At 34.0% G+C, this 21,239-nt stretch overlaps 3 protein-coding genes across 4 annotated transcripts; all 3 read left to right on the top strand.

Annotated features, from left to right (window-relative positions):
• The first annotated feature begins 2,144 nt into the window (after positions 1–2,144).
• On the top strand, positions 2,145–2,636 carry LOC149493879 (disease resistance protein RPV1-like). Its single transcript, XM_089726379.1, has one exon. The coding sequence runs from the start codon at positions 2,145–2,147 to the stop codon at positions 2,634–2,636; it is 492 nt and encodes a 163-aa protein (XP_089582505.1).
• Positions 2,637–9,245: 6,609 nt separating this feature from the next.
• On the top strand, positions 9,246–13,080 carry LOC119370757 (disease resistance-like protein DSC1). Its single transcript, XM_089726206.1, has 4 exons — positions 9,246–10,257; positions 10,589–10,909; positions 11,123–12,070; positions 12,195–13,080. Exons 1-4 carry the CDS (start codon positions 9,358–9,360, stop codon positions 12,930–12,932), a joined length of 2,907 nt encoding a protein of 968 aa, XP_089582332.1. The 5' UTR covers positions 9,246–9,357; the 3' UTR covers positions 12,933–13,080.
• A 2,805-nt stretch (positions 13,081–15,885) lies between these two features.
• On the top strand, positions 15,886–20,810 carry LOC110008710 (disease resistance-like protein DSC1). 2 transcript variants are annotated; one of them, XM_037639470.2, is made up of 5 exons: positions 15,886–16,588; positions 17,042–18,107; positions 18,422–18,733; positions 18,898–19,916; positions 20,026–20,165. In XM_037639470.2, coding segments are annotated over exons 1-5 (2,886 nt in total). In that variant the 5' UTR covers positions 15,886–16,100; the 3' UTR covers positions 20,027–20,165. The 2 variants fall into 2 exon arrangements, with proteins under 2 accessions (XP_037495398.2, XP_089582331.1); XM_089726205.1 differs by having other exon boundaries at positions 15,891–16,588; positions 18,898–19,920; positions 20,026–20,810.
• The last annotated feature ends 429 nt before the right edge of the window (positions 20,811–21,239 follow it).

Genomic DNA, 21,239 nt, shown 5'->3' with positions numbered 1-21,239 from the left:
AAAATTAAATATAAGTATTCAAAGAATCTAATTAAATCAGAATCAATGAATATGAACATATTGAGGATATGCAGTAATTTCAAATATAAAATCTAGCAAGAAATCTAGAGATGAGTTTCATGCAAAGCAAAAGAAAAAAAAAATTGATTTCTCTAATTTCAATTTCATTGTGAAAAGAAGGAAAAACCGAAATTTCTGCCCAAGTATTTTTAAGTTTCTTACAGAAGAAAAAAAGAAAACAATACAAATTAAAAAAGAGAATTAAATGCAAATAAAAATGAACATTACCCAAAAGGAGGAATAATCTAGAAGCAGTTCACAGAAATAGAAAAGAAGAGAAGGTGAAGTCGGCAAGGAAAAGGAAGAGATTGTGGTCACTGTAATTTAGAGAATATGTAGTAATGTTTTGTCTGTAAATGACCGATACAAAGAAGAAGGGTAAAATAGGAATTGTAAAAAAAATTGGTTCAATTGGTATAGCACTATTCTATGAACAGTGATTTTGGATTTTGTTTTAATATATATATATATATATATATATATATATATATATATATATATATATATATATAAAACTCATCTTTGACGTTAGGCTCAGTTTTGTTAAAAAATCCCTCCATTTGAATGTTAAAATCATGTAAAAAGACCAAAACACCCCTGGACCACCATGAGATTGCAATTGAGGGAAACCGAGAAGTCTCATTCTTCTCCCAAGTCCCAAACGGAAACTTCACACTCAAAAAATCCTTTTGAGTTGCTGGTACATCCATTGAAGCATTTTTAATTTTATTTCCGAGACATGCAGAGAACTAGTTAAATAAGAAGATTTATTTTATAGCTGGTAATAGGAATCCTGATATCAAAATAACTTATCTACTATTAATATAGATTTACTATTACAAGGATTAATATCGGAACTCTATGTATCTTAACTTATTAAAAATTTTAAGGACTAAATATTTTATTATGATAACAAATTATTAATATTTAAACAATGAGTATATTTGAATAACATACATTGTACAACTTAAAAATTAAACTAGTATGTATAAGTACAAATAAATAGAAAAACACCGGAATAAATAAAAAAATAATTATGATTTAATTTAATAATACTAAATATCCCTATTTTAACTGGCTATATAAAAATAAAAAAAAAAAAGAAATTGTAAGATACATTATGCTAGAGGGAATGAGGAAAAAGAAAATTGTTGGTAATGAATATGCTAGAGCAGTGTAGAGGTGTGTCAGGCATAAACTCCAATTGCCCTCTCCTTCTACTCCTGACCTATCCCTTTCTCTCTCTCTCTCTAACATGTATTTTCTTTTTGTTGAATTTTTTTTATTGTCAATAATTGGCATTTCTACTTGCTAAACATCCTTCTGACACAAGTTGTATCAATGTGCAGATATTTAGGACATTTTTAAAATCAGAAGACTTTCGTGAAATACACACCCCAAAGTTGATTGCTGGCTCTAGTGAAGGCGGTTCTGCAGTATTTAAGCTGGACTACAAATGGCAAACTGCATGTTTGGCACAGTCACCTCAGCTTCACAAGCAAATGGCTATCTGTGGTGACTTTGAGCGTGTGTCAAATACTTTATTACTAGAATTCAAAATTAAAGTTTTATGCTCAATAAACAAAAACAAAAGCATGCAGGCTTCCAGTTCCAGTGCATTTGGCCTTCAACTTTTCCTTTTTAAGTCATAACTATGCTCTCTGCCTGTTGACAAAGAGTTCCACTAATTCAATTATTACTGAATACTAAATTAGAAAGGAACATATTTTGAATTTTGCTTTACAAAGCATCATTAGAAGTGATGGAATGAATACAAGATAATATAAATAAATTCCATCTAACGAGTGAAAGTGCAATTGGGCCTCACCTTTACATAGCAAAGTGATGTTCGTTGTAATTTCTTTGTGGAAAGCACCGCACTTCTGTAATTTCAGTGAAGCATCCCAGAAAGCATGGAAAAGGGATAATCTATGAGGCTATATTGACACATATAAAGCTCTTCGTCGTTTTAATATTCTTCCTCATCCTTAGCCTTCTCGCAATTCTTCAAATTTTAGTGTCATCTCTTTGACCGGCACTTGTCATTTCTAGCGAACAAATAGAGGAAGTTATATTGGTAAAAAATGTCTTCAATATCATCTTCCACTGTCCCTCCTAAAACAAACTATGATGTGTTCCTCAGTTTTAGAGGTGTTGATACCCGCTTGAATTTTACTAGCCATCTTTATGCTGCTTTAAGGCGAAAGCATATCACAACATTTATTGATTATACTGGTCTTGAGAGAGGAGAAGAGATATCTCCAAATCTTTTGGAAGCTATTGAAGAATCAAAGATGTCAGTCATCATTTTCTCCGAAAATTATGCCTCCTCCCAATGGTGTTTGGATGAACTAGTCAAGATAATGGAGTGCATGAAGTCAATTGGACAGAAGGTTTTACCAATTTTCTACCGTGTAAACCCTTCTGATGTTAGAAAACAGACAGGAAATTTTGGAGACGGATTTCAAAAAGTTAAAGAACAATTTCAAGAGGATGCAGCGAAGATTGATCGGTGGATCATTGCTTTGACGCAAGCAGCCAATCTATCTGGATGGGATTCGAACAATTACAGGTAACACCTTTCATAAAAACAATATACATCATTTTCTAATTGAATAAATGTACACAAGTTATTCAATTTCTTTATCATATTTGCAAGGTATGAATCAGAATTAAGTGAGGAATGTTATAAATTAATCTCAAATAATTCCACAATAACCTAGATCGTGCAAACCACTAGATTCAACAAAATAGATTGAATAAGAAAAGGTTGCGTACCTGACATCGTTGTTCGTCGATCTTGATGTGCAGAATTAGGTTTGCAGCCTTCCAGAGAATTGAAGAATCGATTTAACGGAAGCAGTACGAAAGGAACGTAAAACTGAATCGTATTCAACTCCTCTGGGGACCACAACCTTTATATACCTGTAGGTTAGTACAATTCCTATTTCGGTCCTTTAACGAAATAGAAACTATATAATGGTCTATACACTTAATATCTATAATTAGTTGATACCTCAATAGTCAATTATTCACAATCAAGACCACATTTGAAATTGACTTTACAATTAGACTGCTGTACATATTTAATTTTACATATTAAGCCCACAATAGAAAATTAAATCCAACAATCTCCCACTTGGGCGAACATATGTTAAATAAAATACATACACCAAAATGAGCTCAACAAACGCAGTCATACAAGGTATCCAAAAAACAATCTCGTCCATTAGTTATATTGATAAAGAGCTGAAGAAACATTCGCCATAGATCTCATGACTAAGTTCATCATCAACTACATTACCAATACCCCTAAATGACATAGATTCATTATAGAAGTGTAGCATGAAAACTACATGCAATGTGATCATCATGTCTGTTTCCAACTGGTCACCAACAAAAGTGAGATCAAGCAAAACAATAATAATAATACAGAGTGTAACCATCAACCAAAATGAGTACTCAACAAAATTTCATAATAAAACATATCTAAAACAAAATAGAGCATCAAAAACATAATGTATACATAAAGAGCAAACTCCCACTAAAACTAGACAGTCTCAAACAAAACGATACCCATATGAGCGGTGTGCTCATGGAAAACTTTCGATATCACTGCCTTTGTAAGCGGATCTGCAATCATAGAGTTTGTGCCAATATGCTCTAAGGATATCTGTCCACTCTGTACCCTCTCCTTCACAGCCAAGAACTTAATCTCAATGTGTTTTGATCGAGAAGAGGTCCTGTTGTTGTTGGAGAATAAAACGGCTGACCTGCTTTCACAATACAACTTCAGTGGTCTTTCTATTCCACCTACTACACGCAGCCCAGTGACAAGGTTTCTCAGCCAAATAGCTTGATTGGATGCCTCATAAGATGCTACAAATTCAGCTTCCATGGTGGAGGTTGCCACTAGAGTTTGTTTCACACTCTTCCAAGAAATAGCATCGCCAGCCAATAGAAAAACGTAGCCAGATGTGGATTTTCTACTGTCTTGGCATCCAGCGAAATCATAATCAGTATACCCAATGATCTCAAGCTGATCTGATCTCCTATATGTGAGCATATGTCCCATAGTCCTCTGAAGATATCTCATGACTCTTTTGGCTGCTTTCCAATGATCCATTCCTGGATTGCTGAGATATCTACCTAACATGCCAACTATAAAAGAAATGTCTGGACGAGTACAAACTTGAACATACATAAGACTTCCTACAGCTGACGCATAAGGAACCTTTTGCATTTCCTGAATTTCAAGTTCACTCTTTGGACATTGCTGATTACTAAATTTATCACCTTTTGCAATAGGGGTATCCAATGGTCTAGAATTCTGCATACTAAATCTCTTGAGCACTTTATCAATATAGCTCTTTTGTGATAATCCAAGAATACCTCGAGAACGGTCTCGATGTATCTGAATCCCTAAAACAAAAGAAGCTTCACCTAAATTTTTCATCTCAAAATGCTTTGAAAGAAAAACTTTGGTTTCATGCAGCAAGACTTTACAATTAGTAGCAAGAAGTATGTCATCCACATATAAGACCAAAAAGATAAACCTACTCCCACTAAACTTATGGTACACACAATTTTCAACAGCATTTGCCTCAAAACTAAAGGAGACAATTACTTGGTTGAACTTAAAGTAACATTGACGAGAAGCTTGCTTGAGTCCATAAATGGATTTCTTTAATTTGCATACCAGATGTTTTGGATCTCCAATTACAAAATTTTCTGGTTGCACCATATATATTGTTTCATCAATGTCGCCATTGAGAAACGCAGTCTTAACATCCATTTGATGAAGTTCAAGATCAAGATTTGCAACTAAGGCCATGATTGTCCTAAAAGAATCCTTCGAAGAAACTGGAGAGAAGGTTTCTTTATAGTCAATCCCTTCCTTTTGAGTAAAGCCTTTTGCTACAAGACGTGCTTTATATCTTTCCACATTACCTTGAGAATCCCTTTTGGTTTTAAATGTCCATTTGCAACCAATGGGTTTCTTTCCTTCAGGTAATTGAACAAGATCCCAAACTTGATTGTCTTGCATAGACTTATACTCTTCGTTCATTGCCTCAATCCACTTATGAGAGTCAGAACTCTGCATGGCATGATAGAAACTAACTGGATCATCATCTATCATGTCTACAGTATCCTCATGTTCCTGAAGAAACACTATATAATCATCTGGAATAGCACTTCTTCTTTCCCTAGTAGATCTCCTTAAAGGCATTTGAACAAGCTCTAATTCTTGAGGTTGTTGAATTTGTTCTTGAGGAAGAATAGCACTGTCTTGAATTGGATCTTGAATAGCGACAGGAGCAACTGGAGTCTGTACGCTATCAGAAACAACAAAAGGAAGGAGAACCGAATCATCCTTACTTGGTTCCTCTTCAAAGACAATGTTTCTTTCTTTATTTCTCCCTCCAAAATCAACATCCTCAAAAAATGTTGCAATTCTCGTTTCAAAAAAAGTTCTGGAAGTAGGATTATAAAACTTGTAACCCCTAGACCGCTCAGAATATCCAACAAAGTAGCTGCTGATAGTTTTGGAGTCCAGTTTTGTTTCATTCGGCTTGTAAGGCCTTGCTTCAGCTGGACATCCCCAAACATGAAGATGCTTTAGACTAGGCTTACGTCCAGTCCAAAGTTCATAAGGTGTTTTCGCAACTGCTTTAGATGGAATCCTATTGAGAAGATAAGCTGCTGTCTTTAACGGTTCACCCCACAGAGACTCTGGTAAAGTAGAATGACTAATCATACTCCTTACCATATCCATAAGAGTCCTATTACGTCTCTCAGATACACCATTCATGCTGGGAGTACCAGGCATTGTATATTGAGGGACAATTCCACATTTCTATAGGAAAAGCGCAAAAGGTCCTGGACGTTGTTCGCCTGAACCGTCATATTTACCATAATATTCACCACCACGGTCAGATCGAACAGATTTAATCTTCTTTCCTAGTTGATTTTCAACTTCGGCTTTATAAGATTTAAACACGTCCAAAGACTCAGATTTTTCATGAATGAGATATAAGTAACCATAACGAGAATAGTCATCAATGAATGATATAAAATATCTTTGGCCATTTCTAGCTACAATATGGAATGGACCGCAAATATCTGTATGAATCAGTTCTAAAACATTGGATGACCGAATGGCACCTAGTCTCTTTTGTTTAGTCTGTTTTCCTTTAATACACTCAATACAAGAATCCAAACCTGTGTAATCAAGTGTATCTAAGATACCATCAGAAACAAGACGCTCAATTCTTGATTTGGATACATGACCCAAACGTCTATGCCAAAGTACAGCTGAGTTATCAATATTCAACTTTCTTTTGGTACCTCTTGTAGTAACATGCAGGGATTCATGATAACTAGTATCAATATCTAACATATATAGATTATCACATTCATTCAAGCAACTAGTACCCAAAACTTTTGAATTCATAGATAAAGTAAATACACTGTCTCCAAAAGAACAATGAAAACCAGATTTGTCCAAAAAGGAAACAGAAATCAAATTCCTTCTAAAAGAGGGAATAACAAAAGTATCTACAAGATCCAAAAAATAACCAGTACTTAAACATAATCTAAAATGTCCAATTGCCTCTACTTCAACCGGATCGCCATTTCCCACATAGACGTATCTTTCACCGTCAGTTGGCTTTCTGTAGTTGAGGCAGCCCTGCAATGAAACACTTATATGAGCGGTAGCACCAGAATCCATCCAATAAGTGTTTTTAGGGGCTGAAGTTAAATTAACTTCACAACAGACTAAAACAAGGTACTTACCCTTCTTTGCAAGCCAAATAGCAAATTTAGGACAGTCCTTTCTCAAATGATCCGTCTTTCCACAAAAGAAGCATTTTGGCACATAAGGCTTCTTTTGTAGTGGATCTACAGCAGTAGCAGCAGCAGGTTTCTCAATAGCCTTTTCAACAGTCTTTGCAGAAGGCCTCTTTCTTTTCTTGTTCTTGCCCTTCCCAGCTGAAGAAACAAAATGAGCACTCTCTCTTTTGTTAGAATTCATCTTTTCCTCCTCATCAACACAATGAGAAATGAGCTCGTTAAGAGTCCATTTATTCGGCTGACAATTATAGGAAGTCCTAATTTGTCCATACTGAGAAGGAAGAGAATTCATAACCAAATGGACTAAAAGGTCATCTGGTAAAGCCATACCCAGCGCCTTCAGTCTCTTTGCAATTTGAGACATGCTAAGAATATGCTCCCGAACACCACCATTGCCAGCAAACTTCATGGAGGTTAATTTTCCTAAAAGTGTTCCCACTTCGGCTTTGTCATTCTTGACATAAGCCCTCTCCAGCTCGGCAAGATAGTTTTAAGCATTGTTCTTTTCAGCTGAGACAGAGTCTCGAACATGTTCTGGGACTCCTTTCTGCATGATCATCAGACCTAAGCGATTAGAACGCTCCCACTTCTCATACTGAACCCTTTGAACATCAGTGCTCGTATCAGTAAGAGGAGCAGGTTCGTCCATCCTGAATGCAAGATCCAAATCCATACAGCCTAGAAAGATCATAATGTCTGATTTCCAAGACTCAAAATTTGATCCCTCAAGTTTAGGGACACAATCAGGATTAAATGACATGTTAGCTGACATCAGAGAAAATAAACAAATAGATAAGTATAAGCTCACAATCCACAAATGAAACAATTCACATAAGTAGAGATCAAAAAATTGAAATAAGATACAGACACAACATTAATATTCTCATCTTTGGATGTAAAACATTAACTTGTAATTAGTATCTCAACGCAGCAATCAAATATTGATAACATAGTCCTGACAAATAATAAATCTTCCTTTGGGCCGATATATCATTGTCATGGAAAATAATCAAACAATTATCACATACTTATTGCCAAACATGTATTCAAAACTCAGCCAGATAGCAACCTTCCTTTGGGCCGATTAACTATCCGCAACGAATTCTAATACACCTGTCTAATATTCTAAAATAAATCAATTCAAGCAATAGAGGTCACTTTGGTGACTTATTGATCAAATCAATTTATTTTAACAAATATCAAACACAATAGGGACTTAATCACTCCAAAATTTAATCTCAAGTCGACAAATTATTTCATTTAATTGTAATTAAAAACAAAACAATTGCAATTAAATGAATTGATTGTCTAAATATTTAATAATCTAAAATTATTTAGCCCAAAATATATATATATATATATATATATATATATATATATATATATATATATATATATATATATATATATATATATATATATATAATCTAGTCTTTAAGTCACTAAATTAGAGACTAAGTTATAAAATTGGACTAAATAAATTTGAATAAATAAAGTTCGGGGGTCTAATTTAATTAAATATATGTCCATGGGTCTATACGAAAGAAAATAGGAAATTAGGGGCCTAATCTGAAGTTACAGAAAATTAGGGGCCTAATCTGAAGTTACAGAAACTTAGGGGCTTAATCTGAAATTACAGAAACTTAGGGGCCTAATCTGAAGTTACAGAAAATTAGGGGCCTAATACGAAATTTTCCATCCCTAACCTTAAAACCAAAAACCAATCGAAGACAAGGTTCTTCTCCGCCGACTCTCTCCAAAGAACAAAATTGGAGATCCGGCCAGCAAAAAGGTTTTTTTTTTTTTTTTTCTTTTAAACAAAATCCGGCCAGCAAAAACAAAATACCACCGACGTGAAAATCAGGGTCCAACACATGATTGAATCAAAAGAAAACACAAAACATTAAATATCAAAACCTCTTACCTGTTCTTCGTATTCCCCAATGAGAACAAAATTTTTTTTTTTATTATTATTAAACAAAACCCTCAATCCGTAAACAGTAGGGAAAAAAAAAAACTTACGAAAATCAATCTAAAATCTAGCAATTATGCACAAGGCTCCTCTGGGGACCACGACCTTTATATACCTGTAGGGTTAGTACAATTCCTATTTCGGTCCTTTAACGAAATAGAAATTATATAATGGTCTCTACACTTAATATCTATAATTAGTTGATACCTCAATAGTCAATTATTCACAATCAAGACCACATTTGAAATTGACTTTACAATTAGACTGCTGTACATATTTAATTTTACATATTAAGCCCACAATAGAAAAGTAAATCCAACAAGGAAATCGTTAACAAGATCTTGAAGAAATTGTACCCTGCATATTATAGTGTTTGCAGCAACTTATCTGGGATTGACGTACACATCGATAATCTTTGGTCATTGTTATCTATTAGATCAAAAGGTGTTCGCTTTATTGGAATTTGGGGAATGGGAGGTATAGGAAAGACAACCATTGCTGAAGTTCTTTTCAGTCGAATATCTGATAAATTTGATTATTGTTGCTTTCTCAGCAATATCAGGGAAAAATCAGAAAAATATGGACTATTTCACTTGCGAAAATGTCTTTTTTCGGAACTTCTACAAAATGAAAATTTGAATCTGGAAATGTACCATGTACTTCCAACTATTGTTTTGGATATGCTTCGTCGAAAAAAAGTTTTCATTGTTCTTGATGATGTTAATGATTCCGATCAATTAGAGGCTTTAGCTGGACATCATGATTGGTTTGGTCCTAGAAGTAGAGTTATTATGACTAGTAGAGACAAAGAAGTACTTGACAATGGAGTTGACATAACATATACGGTCGAGGGCTTACAATACCGTGATGCTCTTAAATTATTGAGTATGAAAGCCTTCAAGCAAAAGCATCCTCCAAAAGATTTTATACAGTTGTCAGAAAGGGTATTGAATTATGCTAAAGCTGTTCCATTAGCTCTTAAAGTTTTGGGTTCCCATCTATGCAAAAGGTCTCCAAAGGAATGGGAAAGTGTATTGGACAAACTAAAACAATTCCCTGATTCTAAGATTCAGAAAATCTTAGAAGTAAGTTATGATACACTAGAACAAAATGAGAAGGACATATTTCTTGATGTCGCTTGTTTCTTCAAAGGAGAAGATAAAGATTGGGTGGAAGATATACTAAATGGTTGTGGTCTTGCTGCAAGCATGGGAATAAATCGTCTAAAGGATAAGTGTCTCGTAGTCATTGTTCAAAGCAACTTAGAGATGCATGACTTGATACAAGAAATGGGTCAGGATATTGCTCGACGAAGGGGTAGCCGATTATGGAATCCCATGAACATATGTGATACCTTGACAACTGAGACCGTAAGAAATGAAATTTTCTCTGTTTTATTTTGGTAGATATTTGAATTGAAATACCAGGATGATATTATTTTCTTTTTAGTAAGAATTAAAAGTTATGAATTACCACTTATTTCTGGTGAGCCTTATTTTATTATTATACAACTTCTATTGCATACTTGATTATCTTAAAGACTAAGCAATCAAAAATAAGTATAAAATTGGAGACTTTGGTTTGTTATGCTATATCCCACATGAATCGTCTTATGATTTGCATTGAAGTTTTAGATATCCACATATGCTTTTGATAATATTATATGCTAATTGCTATTTGCTATTTACTCTTGTTTTTTAGATGAAAGAGGCAGTTGAAGGCATATTCTTGGACATGTCTAAAATGGGAAAGGTACACTTGAATCATGCAACCTTCTCATGGATGCCTAACTTGAGATCGCTGATATTTTTTAGGTCTCAGTATTGTTCCAAAAACAAGGACACTGGCTTCATGCTTGAATCTCCACAATCGAATTATTTGCAGTATCTTTCTAACAAGTTGAGTTTACTTCATTGGGAAGAATACCCTTACAAATCTATGCCATCAAGTTTTTTCATGGAGAACCTTGTTCAACTTGACTTGCGAGAGAGTAGGATTGAACAACTTTGGACTGGAGATAAGGTGTGCTTTAAATTATCGTTTTATCACTTGCTATTTATTATTGTATTAATAGAAAAGAATAACATCTCAGAATAAACTAAGTAAGAAGTATATATTTTTCAATCCACCTATCCTGGGAATTGAATTCAAGATATTAATTTGCCCAAAATTTTCAAATCTCATTCACAATTTAATTTGTTCAGACACTAACAGTACAATATTTTTCATTTGCAGTGTCCTCAGCAATTAAAATATCTCAATCTTTTTGGATCCATGCAATTAACCAGGCTTCCAAATCTCTCTTCAGCAACAAATTTGGAGTGGATGAATCTTGGGCTTTGTATGAGGTTGATTGAGATTCCCTCATCGATTCAGTGCCTCCTTAAGCTCAAATATCTTGATCTATACAGGTGTGAAAAGCTGAGAACTCTTCCAAACCTCATTCAGTTGAAATCTCTTGCACATCTCCGTCTCTCTTACTGCTCAAACTTGAAGACTGTTCTAGAAATTCCAAGAAACATACAAGTATTGGAACTAGAATGGTCTGGATTGGAAGAGTTCTCCCCAAATGTTCAAGTTCTTGACAATCTTCAATACTTAAGTATACGGCAATGCAAAAACCTACGAAGTCTTCCACGTTGTATTAATTTAAATTACGATATTAAGAAACACATACTTGATCTCACAGGCTGCTTGAATCTCAAAAAATTTCCTGTGATTCTTGGAAATATTGAAGTATTAGTGTTAAATCAGACTGGAATAGAAGAATTGCCCTCATCCATACAATATCTCTTTTCTCCTGTTGAGTTGGAAATGAAGAAATGTGTGAGGCTCCAAAGTCTCCCAAGTAGTATTTGTGAGCTGAAATTGCTTCAAAAGTTTGTTCTTAGTGGATGCTCAAAGCTTAATAAATTGCCACCTTTATATGGCTTGTATTCTTTAGAAGAGCTATATCTAGATGGCAGTAGGCTAAAAGAAATTCCCAGTGACATAGTTTCTCTGACCTCATTAAGAGTGCTGAATCTAAATAACTGTGACAAACTCCATGGTTTGCCAGAGCTTCCATGCAGACTAATGGAAATCCAAGCAGTGAATTGCAGAAATTTGAGCAAGAATGCGCGCTGCAAGATTGTGGAAGATGTGCATCAGAGAATTGAAGAAATGGCATTTGCTACTGCTTTGGTAAGCCTCTTCCCCCTCTTTCTTTCACCTCTTTCTATTAAGACAAAAATTTTCTTTCTACCTAATGATATCTTTTTTTTTTTCTTTGACCTCTTGCCTATTCATTTTAATTTTTTTACGACAGTCTTATAGGCGCGCAATAAATATTTCAAAGTGGGATATTGTCATTGGTTTACCCGGAGGTGAAATTCCAGAGTGGGATACTGTTGTTTGTTTATGCAGAAATGAAGTTCCGGAGTGGGATAGTCTTGGTTTTCCAAGCAGAATCCCAAAGTGGTTTAGTTATCAAGGCCAAGGATCCTCATTTTCTATCCTGTTCACTCCCAATTGGTTTGATGTCTTAGGTTTTACTTTTTGTGCTGTTATAGAATTTGATATTCCTCTTCACAAATGTGATGATTTCTTCATTACATGTGAATGTCATTTCAAAAGTGATAACGGTGGCCGGAAAGTTCAGTTCAGAAGTAGCACCATCCATTTGGAGGTCATTCTTCACTCAGATCACTTGTTCCTTTGGTACGATAATTTTCACGCTAATCTTAATTTAAGGAAATGGCTCATAGGAAACAAAGTCAATGAGGGCTTATGCAAGTTCAAAGCAGAAGCAAGAGGATTTAACAAGGGGAAATTAAAGGTGAATGGATGTGGTCTACAACTACGGTATGCTGAATGGATGCCGGGGAAACGGATGCGTAACAGACTCCAAAACAAAATTTCCGTAGAGTGTGGATCAACCAAGCGGAGAAGCAGGGAAGACTACTGCTCTAATCAAACTGATATCATTGGAGATGGCATGTTTGATTATGTGGAAGAGGAACCTCACCCAAAAAGATTAAAGCAAGCAATTTTGCTTTGTGAATGATTACCTCTTCTAATGTTTAAAGGGATCGACTCTGTTGCTCTTATGATTATTTCAATCTCTTGTCCGGAAAGTGACCATAGCATGTCCTGTTTTTCTACTTTTGCCATTATGGCAAGCAACTGGACTATGAGTATGACTCTATCTTTCACTGTTTGTTGTCGTCGTATTCTTTTGTTGTGCTCAATAGCACTCATTGCCTTTGATGGAAAATAAAAGTGAAACCTTAGTAGACGCCAATCAATATATATTTTGTTGAAGACTAATTCAAAATTGGTCAAAATAATATTTGTTTTGTTTTATATTTTCTTGAGTTAGTGCAGTTGTCTTTTCCTTGAATTTCTAGTTATTTGGTTGTTGAATAAGTCTATAGCTAGTGGGAGAAATATCTAGTGTTGGTGGAGTATTTGTAGCTATTTAAGTTTTCTTGTTTGCCTATTTATAAGCAACATTTGTTCTGCAATTATCATTGAAGCATTCAGTTCAAATAACTCAGCAAATTTGAGTCTTTCTTTTCTGCTAAAACTATTTTTTATTCAATACTCTGCTGCTTTGATTTCCAACATTTGTGGTATCAGAGCCCCAGATTCTGTTGCTCACCAAGGGTATATCAGAAGTCTTGATAAGGCTCCATGGCATCAAATTAATTCACCCAACGTTGCCTAACCAGCCATCCGCGTTTTCAAAGGAAAGAATTATGAGGCTTGGAGCATCAAATTGATGACTCCATTTTAAGTTTCAAGACCTATAGGACTTAGTAGAGAATGGGTTTACTATTCCAGAAGAAAAGAATCGCTTGAGGGAAAATCGAATGATGTATTCCAAAGCCTTATTCTTCATTCAGCAAATAGTGCATGAGATTATTTTCTCAAGAATTGCAGCAGCAACTACTTCGAAGCGGGTATGGACAACTTTGCAAACTGAGTTTCAAGGCCAATCCAAATTAAGTAATAGCCGTGAAGGTCCAAACTCTATTGTATGAGTTTGAACCTTGCTTATGAAAGGCAATGAATTAGTGCAAGATTTCCTATCTAGAGTGATGGCAATCATTAGTTAGATGAGCTCATATATATGGAGATCAAATAAGTGATGAAACTATTTTTGCAAAGGTTTTAAGGGGTCTTACTCCTAAGTTTGATCACGTTGTAGCTGCAATTGAGGAGTTCGAGGACCTATCAGCCTTTTCATTTGATGAAAAGCATGAAGAAAGGATGAACAGGATAACTGAAAAACACGAAGAAAAAGCCTTTCCAGGGAAGGGGTGTGCACCTCAATTGAATCTGGTAAGGCAGCAGGAAGAGGACGATGCAGTGATGTTTTCATGGAAAAGGCGGTCGTGGGCAAAGGTTATGACCAACGACATTACAATGAGCAGAAAGGTAACAAGAGTAACATCCAATGTTACAATTGCAAGTAGTTTGGCCGTACTAAATCTGGTTGCAGGGACAAGGAGAAACTAATGAATTATGCAGAGGCAAATGGTGAAGAAAGCAAGTTATTGCAGACGGGGGAGTTCTCGATCAATCTGATACTGGGAGCTTTGATCAGTAATTCGTAGCAGCCAAGAAATCCTAAACTTGCTTTGCTGTCTATAAATTACCAAAATGTTGCTTATCTTTAGTGAGGTGGTGTTACCAAGCCAGCTCATGATCTTTGCCCTGTCAGCTTCCCAAATAATCAGAAACTGAGGAAGGAGATACGATAACAGAACAAGTAATATAACCCCCAAAGATTGTATTATATTAACTTTCATCATACTGTAGAAGAGAGTAGAGAGTAATGACCATAATAACGAAGAGATTATTTTATATAAATGACCTAAGCTAGGAAAGAATAATGAGAGATATCAGAAATTTTTAAAAGTTTACCTCTATCAGTTGGGATAAGTAGATTAAGAAAATATAATTTTTAAGGAAAGGTATAAAGTGTTTTATTTGATTTATTAATTTTACTTTTCGAGAAATAGATTATTCAACGTTACTTGCAAAAAAAAAAAAAAAAAAAAAAACTTTCATAGATATGGATGAGGAAGTGCAACTTCCATAATTAAGCAGAAAAAATTTACAAAACTTATTCTAATATTTAAATACAATTAATTTATGTTTTGAATATTATTATCTTTTATAATCTAAGAGCAATTTAACGCTTTGAAAATAAATTAGTATAACTGTCAGAGTATCTCTAATGTCAAGATTGCTATTTGTGTATTAATCGGATGCTCTTTTTAGGTTTTCACATAAGTATTTATAATGCATTCCGATTTGCAACTGACTATGTATATTTATGGTAAAAATCTTAGCTATAAATACGGAGCGAGAATTTTAGTAATTAATAACTTTTAATAATTCTTTATTCAATCGAATATAAATGTTATTCAATCTTAACTGGTTGCTCAGCTCTTATATTGCTTGTTTTTTAGACTTGTTCGGTACAAATTAATAATCTCTTTCTATCACCAGCCAAACATCACTTAAAAATAAAAATTTAGAGTATAGAAAAAAATAAATATTGATAATATAGAAAATTAAAATTTTTAACTAATTCATTTGACATCTACCCCATTTGGACGAACAGTCACATGTCAACAAAGACGGAAAATATAATTGAGGTTTGAAAAAAAATAAACATATAGATTATATAAAGAAAATAAAATTTTTAACTAATTTATTTGGAAGCTAGCCCATTTGGACGGACATGCACACATAAAAAAAGACTGAAAGCAAACTTATATATATATATATATATATATTTTTTTTTTTTTTTTTTTTTTCTTGGTCTGTGCTGTAACTTTATATTTATTTATTATTATCGTCAAACTCTCTATCTTTCTTAACATTTCGAAGCTTTTAATTCTACCACTAAATACATAAATAGAGATTGATAAAAAGCTTTACCGTGACTAAATATCGAATCGGCTGGTTTACAAAAATAAAAAAAAAAAAAAAAAAAAAAATTCTAATTCTACATGCGAGTGCATCTCATGTCCTATGCTTCTTTAAACACAAAAGGAGGGGGAGATCAATTTAGGTTATTTTGATCACATATAGAGATCTTTAAACTTTCTTCTTCCTTGATCTTCCAGCAATTCTTCAAGTTTCAGAGTCATCTTTTTATCCATTACTTCTTTCTTCTAGCGAACAAACAGAGTAACATAACTGTCAAAAACTCATAATGTCTTTGATTTTGTCTTCCACCGTTCCCCCTAAAACAAACTATGATGTTTTCCTTAGTTTTAGAGGCATTGATACCCGCAAAAATTTTACTAGCCATCTTTATGCTGCTTTAAAGCAAAAGCATATCACTACATTTATGGATGATGCTGGTCTTGAGAGAGGAGAAGAGATATCTTGGTCGCTTTTGAAAGCTATTGAAGAATCAAAGATGTCAGTTATCATTTTCTCCAAAAATTATGCCTCCTCTCGTTGGTGTTTGGATGAACTGGTCAAGATAATGGAGTGTATGGATTCAATGGACCGAATGGTTTTACCAGTTTTCTATCACGTAGACCCATCTGACGTTAGAAATCAAATTGGAAAATTTGGGGAGGAATTTCTAAAAGTTAAAGAAAAATTCAAGGAGAACGTAGAGAAAATTGAGACGTGGATCTCTGCTTTAAGGCAAGCAGCCAATTTATCTGGGTGGGATTCCAACAATTACAGGTAAAATTAGGAATACTTTTTCTTTTTTTTTTTTTTTTATATTTTGTTTATGAAGAATTGCTTACATAAAATTATGTTTTTATAGCCTATCTGTTATTTATGACCTTGAGAATAATCCAATCAATAGACCTACAATCCAAAACATCTGCACTTGATAGTTTAGAGTCAAACCAAAATCATGATTATTGTTTGCTTTCTTTCTACTTTCTTATTTTTTAAAAGAACTTTTGAATTGACATTATCATAGAGTTGATAGATAGAATGCTTTATATTACCAAATTCTTTACTTGTTACAAAACGAGTGGTTTTTCAAATTTAATTGAAGTACAATAGAATATTCCGATCTTGAATACTTTTTGTTTTAAAAAAAAATAAAATTGTTCTTGACATTGTCAAGTTTATTTATAAGTTTATTTGGACCAACTAATATGTTTTGCTTGTCATATTTGCTAGGACTGAATCGGAATTGAGTGAGGCAGTAGTCAACCAAATTTTGAATAAATTATATCCTGCATACTTCAGTGCTTGCACTGACTTATCTGCGATTGATTCACACATTAACAAACTTTTGTCATCGTTAAGTATTGGGTCAAAAGATGTTCGTTTTATTGGAATTTGGGGAATGGGAGGTATAGGAAAGACGACCATTGCTGAAGTTCTTCTTAGTCGAATATCTGATCAATTTGATAATTTCTACTTTGAGAGCAATGTTAGGGAAAAATCAGAGAAAGATGGATTAGTTCAATTGCGAAAATGTCTCTTTTCCAAACTTCTACAAAATGAAAATTTGAGCATGGATATGTATCATGTTATACCAACTTTTATTCTGGATATGCTTAGACGAAAGAAAGTTTTCATTGTTCTCGATGATGTCAATGATTCAGACAAATTAGAGGCTTTAGCTGGAAATCATGATTGGTTTGGTCCTGGTAGTAGAGTCATTGTAACTAGTAGGGACAAAGAAGTACTTAACGATGTTGATGAAATATATGAGGTTAAGGGATTAAAATATTCTAATGCTCTTCAATTATTGAGTATGAAAGCCTTTAAAAAAAAGCATCCTCCAAAAGATTTTGTAGAGTTGTCAGAAAGAGCAGTAAATTATGCTAATGGCGTTCCATTAGCTCTTAAAGTTTTGGGTTCCCATCTATGCAAAAGGCGTATAGAGGAATGGGAAAATGTATTGGATAAACTGAAACAAACCCCTGATTCTAAGATTCAGAAAGTCTTAGAAATAAGTTACGATACGCTAGAACCAAGTGAGAAGGATATATTTCTTGATATTGCTTGTTTCTTTGAAGGACAACGTAAAGATTGGGTAGCAAATATACTAAATGGATGTGGTCTTGCTGCAAGTATGGGAATAAATCGACTAATGGATAAGTGTCTCGTAGTTGTCTTTGGAAACAACTTAGAGATGCATGATTTGATACGAGAAATGGGTCAGGATATTGCTCGACGCATGGGTAGCCGATTATGGAATGCCACAAGAATTTATGACACTTTAATAACTGAGACGGTAAGATATGATATTTCTTCTCTTTCATACATGAAATTTATGAATGGACATATGCTAAGGATGTCATTTTCTTATTCTTTAAAACAAATTATGCAGTATTCCTTATTTCTGTTAGGTATATTATCACTGTACTGCTTTTATTCCATGATTTTTCTTAACACAAAGCAATCAGAGGCCAATATAAGATTGGAGTTTGGTTTGTTATTTTATCTATACGAGTCTGTGTCATGGTTGTCATTAAGGTTTTAGACGTGTATAGGCTTTTGATAATATTGTATGCTTACTGCTATGCACTATTTGCTCTTGTTTATTAGATGAAAGAAACCGTTGAAGGCATATTCTTGGACATCTCAAAAATTGGGAAAGTGCACTTGCATCCTGCAATCTTCTCACGGGTTCCTAATTTAAGACTGCTAAAATTTTATAGGTCTTGCCCTGACACAAACACAGATTCTATATTTGAACTTGGTCAGGCGAAAGAGCTTCAGTTTCTTCCTAATAAGATAAGTTTATTCCATTGGGAAGACTGCCCTTACAATTCTTTGCCATCAAATTTTTTCATGAAAAATGTTGTTGAACTTAACATGAAAGGGAGCAAGGTCAAGCAACTATGGAATGGAAATAAGGTATGATTTAAGTATATAATTTGCTTTTGTACAGGGTGTACTATACATTATTAGAGGTTAATAGTTAAATGATATATTTTATTCTATATTAATACAAAATATTGTGTATGAGTTTTTTTTCTTTTAACAATTGACATTTAAAAAGAAATTGGTTTAATGTGCAGTGTCCTCAAAGGTTAAAATATCTTGATCTTTCAGAATGCGAGTACTTGGAAACACTCCCGGATCTCTCTTCGGCTCCAAACCTAGAGGATATTTGTCTTTCAAATTGTAAAACCTTGAGCCAAATTCCCTTATCCATTCAGTGTCTGCACAACCTTTATGCTCTTGATCTGAGAGGTTGTGAGAAGCTGAGGAGTCTTCCAAGACTTGCTCAGTTGGGCTCTCTTTCGATTCTTTCTCTTAATGGGTGCTCAAATTTGCAGATGCTTGTAGATGTTCCAAGAGGACTAAAGTTCTTATTTTTAGGGGAATGTGGGTTAGAAGAGTGGTTCCAAGAGGATGGACTTGTCTGTAATCTTCAAATCATAGACGTACGGAACTGCAAAAACCTTAGAAGTCTTCCAAGTAGTGATTGTTTGAATTCTGTTAAGAAACTTAGTCTTAAGGGTTGTTCAAGTCTTAGTAAGTTCCCAGAGAATATAGGAAATAATATAACAAAGTTAGATTTAAGTTATACTATGATAGAAGATTTGCCATCAACAATTTTGCGTCTCTCTTCTCTTTATCAGTTAGATATGCAAGGATGTAAAAGGCTCAAGAGTCTATCGAGCAGCATTTGTCAATTGAAATACCTTACAATTGTTAATCTCAGAGACTGTTCAAAGCTTGGCAAACTGCCTGATTTACATGGTTTGTGCTCTTTAAGAGAACTTCGTCTAGACGGCACTGCACTTGTAGAAATCCCCAGTGACATAGTCTGTTTATCATCGTTTAAAGTGTTGTATCTAAACGACTGCAATAAACTCAAAGGTCTGCCAGAGCTTCCAAGCCAATTACAAGTACTTGAAGTAAAAAACTGTATGTTGCTGAAAACTGCAGTATCAACTTCATGCATTTTACCCATAAAGCCTGAACCGTGTGGTTTCAAATTTGATTTTATGAACTGCTTCAATTTGGATCAAAATGCACGTGGCAATATCATGGGAGATGCAGAGTTGAGAATGAAAGAATTAGCTATTTGGTCGGTAAGCATTTGAGCCTCTTCATCTGTCTTTTTTCATTCCCCGATTCCAAGTAAATCATATATATAAATATCTAATTTGTCTTTCTTTTTTCCTGTTATCAAGCAGAGGAATAATGTCAGAAGGAGTCAGGATATGATAACCTCTTTTCTTCATTTTGATCTCACTTTATGTGGAAGTGAAATTCCAGAGTGGTTCAGCTTTCAAAGCCAAGGGTCTTCACTAAATGCTGATATGCTCCTTCCATCTTGGTTTATTTCTACATTTCTAGATTTTGCTTTTTGCGTTGTTGTGGAGTATGAGATTCCTGCTATCAACAGCGAGGAATATTATGATTTTGATCTCAGGGTTTCATGTAAATGTTGTTTCAAAACCACAAATGGATACAAAAAGTATTTCATCACTTATTTTAGATCTGATCACGAGCCTCGCTTTGGATCAGATTATGTGTATCTTTGGTACGACCACCGAACCACTCGAGATCTAAGTATCTGGCTCATACGGAACTGTTATAGAGTCAATGAAGCCTCATTTGAATTCAAAGCAGAAAAATTTTCTGGTAAGAAAGAAGTAAATGTGAAAATGAAGGTGAAGAGTTGTGGGGTTCACCTGGTGTGCGCTGAAGATGAGAGTAGAATTCAAGCAACAAGTTCATATTTTCTGGGTGGTCAGGTGATGGAAAGTGATTCCATGTCTGATTACGAGGAAGATGAGCCGCTGCCTAAAAAATTAAAACCATTCCCCCGCATTCTGTTGAAGACTATTTTTTATAATTAAGGTCCATATATTTTGTAGTTGTTCAATTTGTATCTAAGTTTTCTGTTTACCAACTAAAATAAAAAAATAAGTCAATAATATTTAATAAATACAATTTTATGTTTAAAAATTACTAATGATTTTCTTCTTATTACATTATTTTCAAGTATTCTTTGAAATAACAGAATTGTATTTAATATTTAATTCCTTGATCTCTAGTTAAACTCTTTAAAACGTTATATTGCATTAATCTAAACAGTATTTTGATTCCAAAGTCTTTTAAAAGTATTGTTGTGAGGATATCGATTGAAAATGTTGAATTGATAACAGGAGTTGGTTATTAAATTTTATCAAGGGCGCGCTTTTAAGGAAATGTCCTCTGTATTTAAAAATATTATTTATTGCCTTTAAAAAAAATATTATTTATTATTTATAGTTTTTTATGGATTGTTTATATATATAAGATAGCTCTTCCCTTAATTTATTAAATTGGTTAAAATTTTTGTGGCTTTCTAATTTACTAAATTTGTGAAAACCGTTGTAATAGAGAGGACTCGAGCTTGAGA

This window comes from Jatropha curcas, chromosome 9 (assembly GCF_041381405.1).
Source record: "Jatropha curcas cultivar XTBG-Jc1 chromosome 9, XTBG_Jcur_1.0, whole genome shotgun sequence".
In the NCBI taxonomy this organism is placed as follows: Eukaryota; Viridiplantae; Streptophyta; class Magnoliopsida; order Malpighiales; family Euphorbiaceae; genus Jatropha; species Jatropha curcas.
This window is presented reverse-complemented; position numbering and strand designations above follow the sequence as displayed.

Coding starts and splice junctions, on each gene's coding strand:
- LOC149493879 (XM_089726379.1), top strand. CDS start 2,145: ATGTCTTCAATATCATCTTCCACTGTCCCTCCTAAAACAAACTATGAT.
- LOC119370757 (XM_089726206.1), top strand. CDS start 9,358: ATGGGAGGTATAGGAAAGACAACCATTGCTGAAGTTCTTTTCAGTCGA. Junction 10,258..10,588: donor ATACCTTGACAACTGAGACC/GTAAGAAATGAA, acceptor CTTGTTTTTTAG/ATGAAAGAGGCAGTTGAAGG. Junction 10,910..11,122: donor AACTTTGGACTGGAGATAAG/GTGTGCTTTAAA, acceptor TTTCATTTGCAG/TGTCCTCAGCAATTAAAATA.
- LOC110008710 (XM_089726205.1), top strand. CDS start 16,101: ATGTCTTTGATTTTGTCTTCCACCGTTCCCCCTAAAACAAACTATGAT. Junction 18,108..18,421: donor ACACTTTAATAACTGAGACG/GTAAGATATGAT, acceptor CTTGTTTATTAG/ATGAAAGAAACCGTTGAAGG. Junction 18,734..18,897: donor AACTATGGAATGGAAATAAG/GTATGATTTAAG, acceptor TTTAATGTGCAG/TGTCCTCAAAGGTTAAAATA.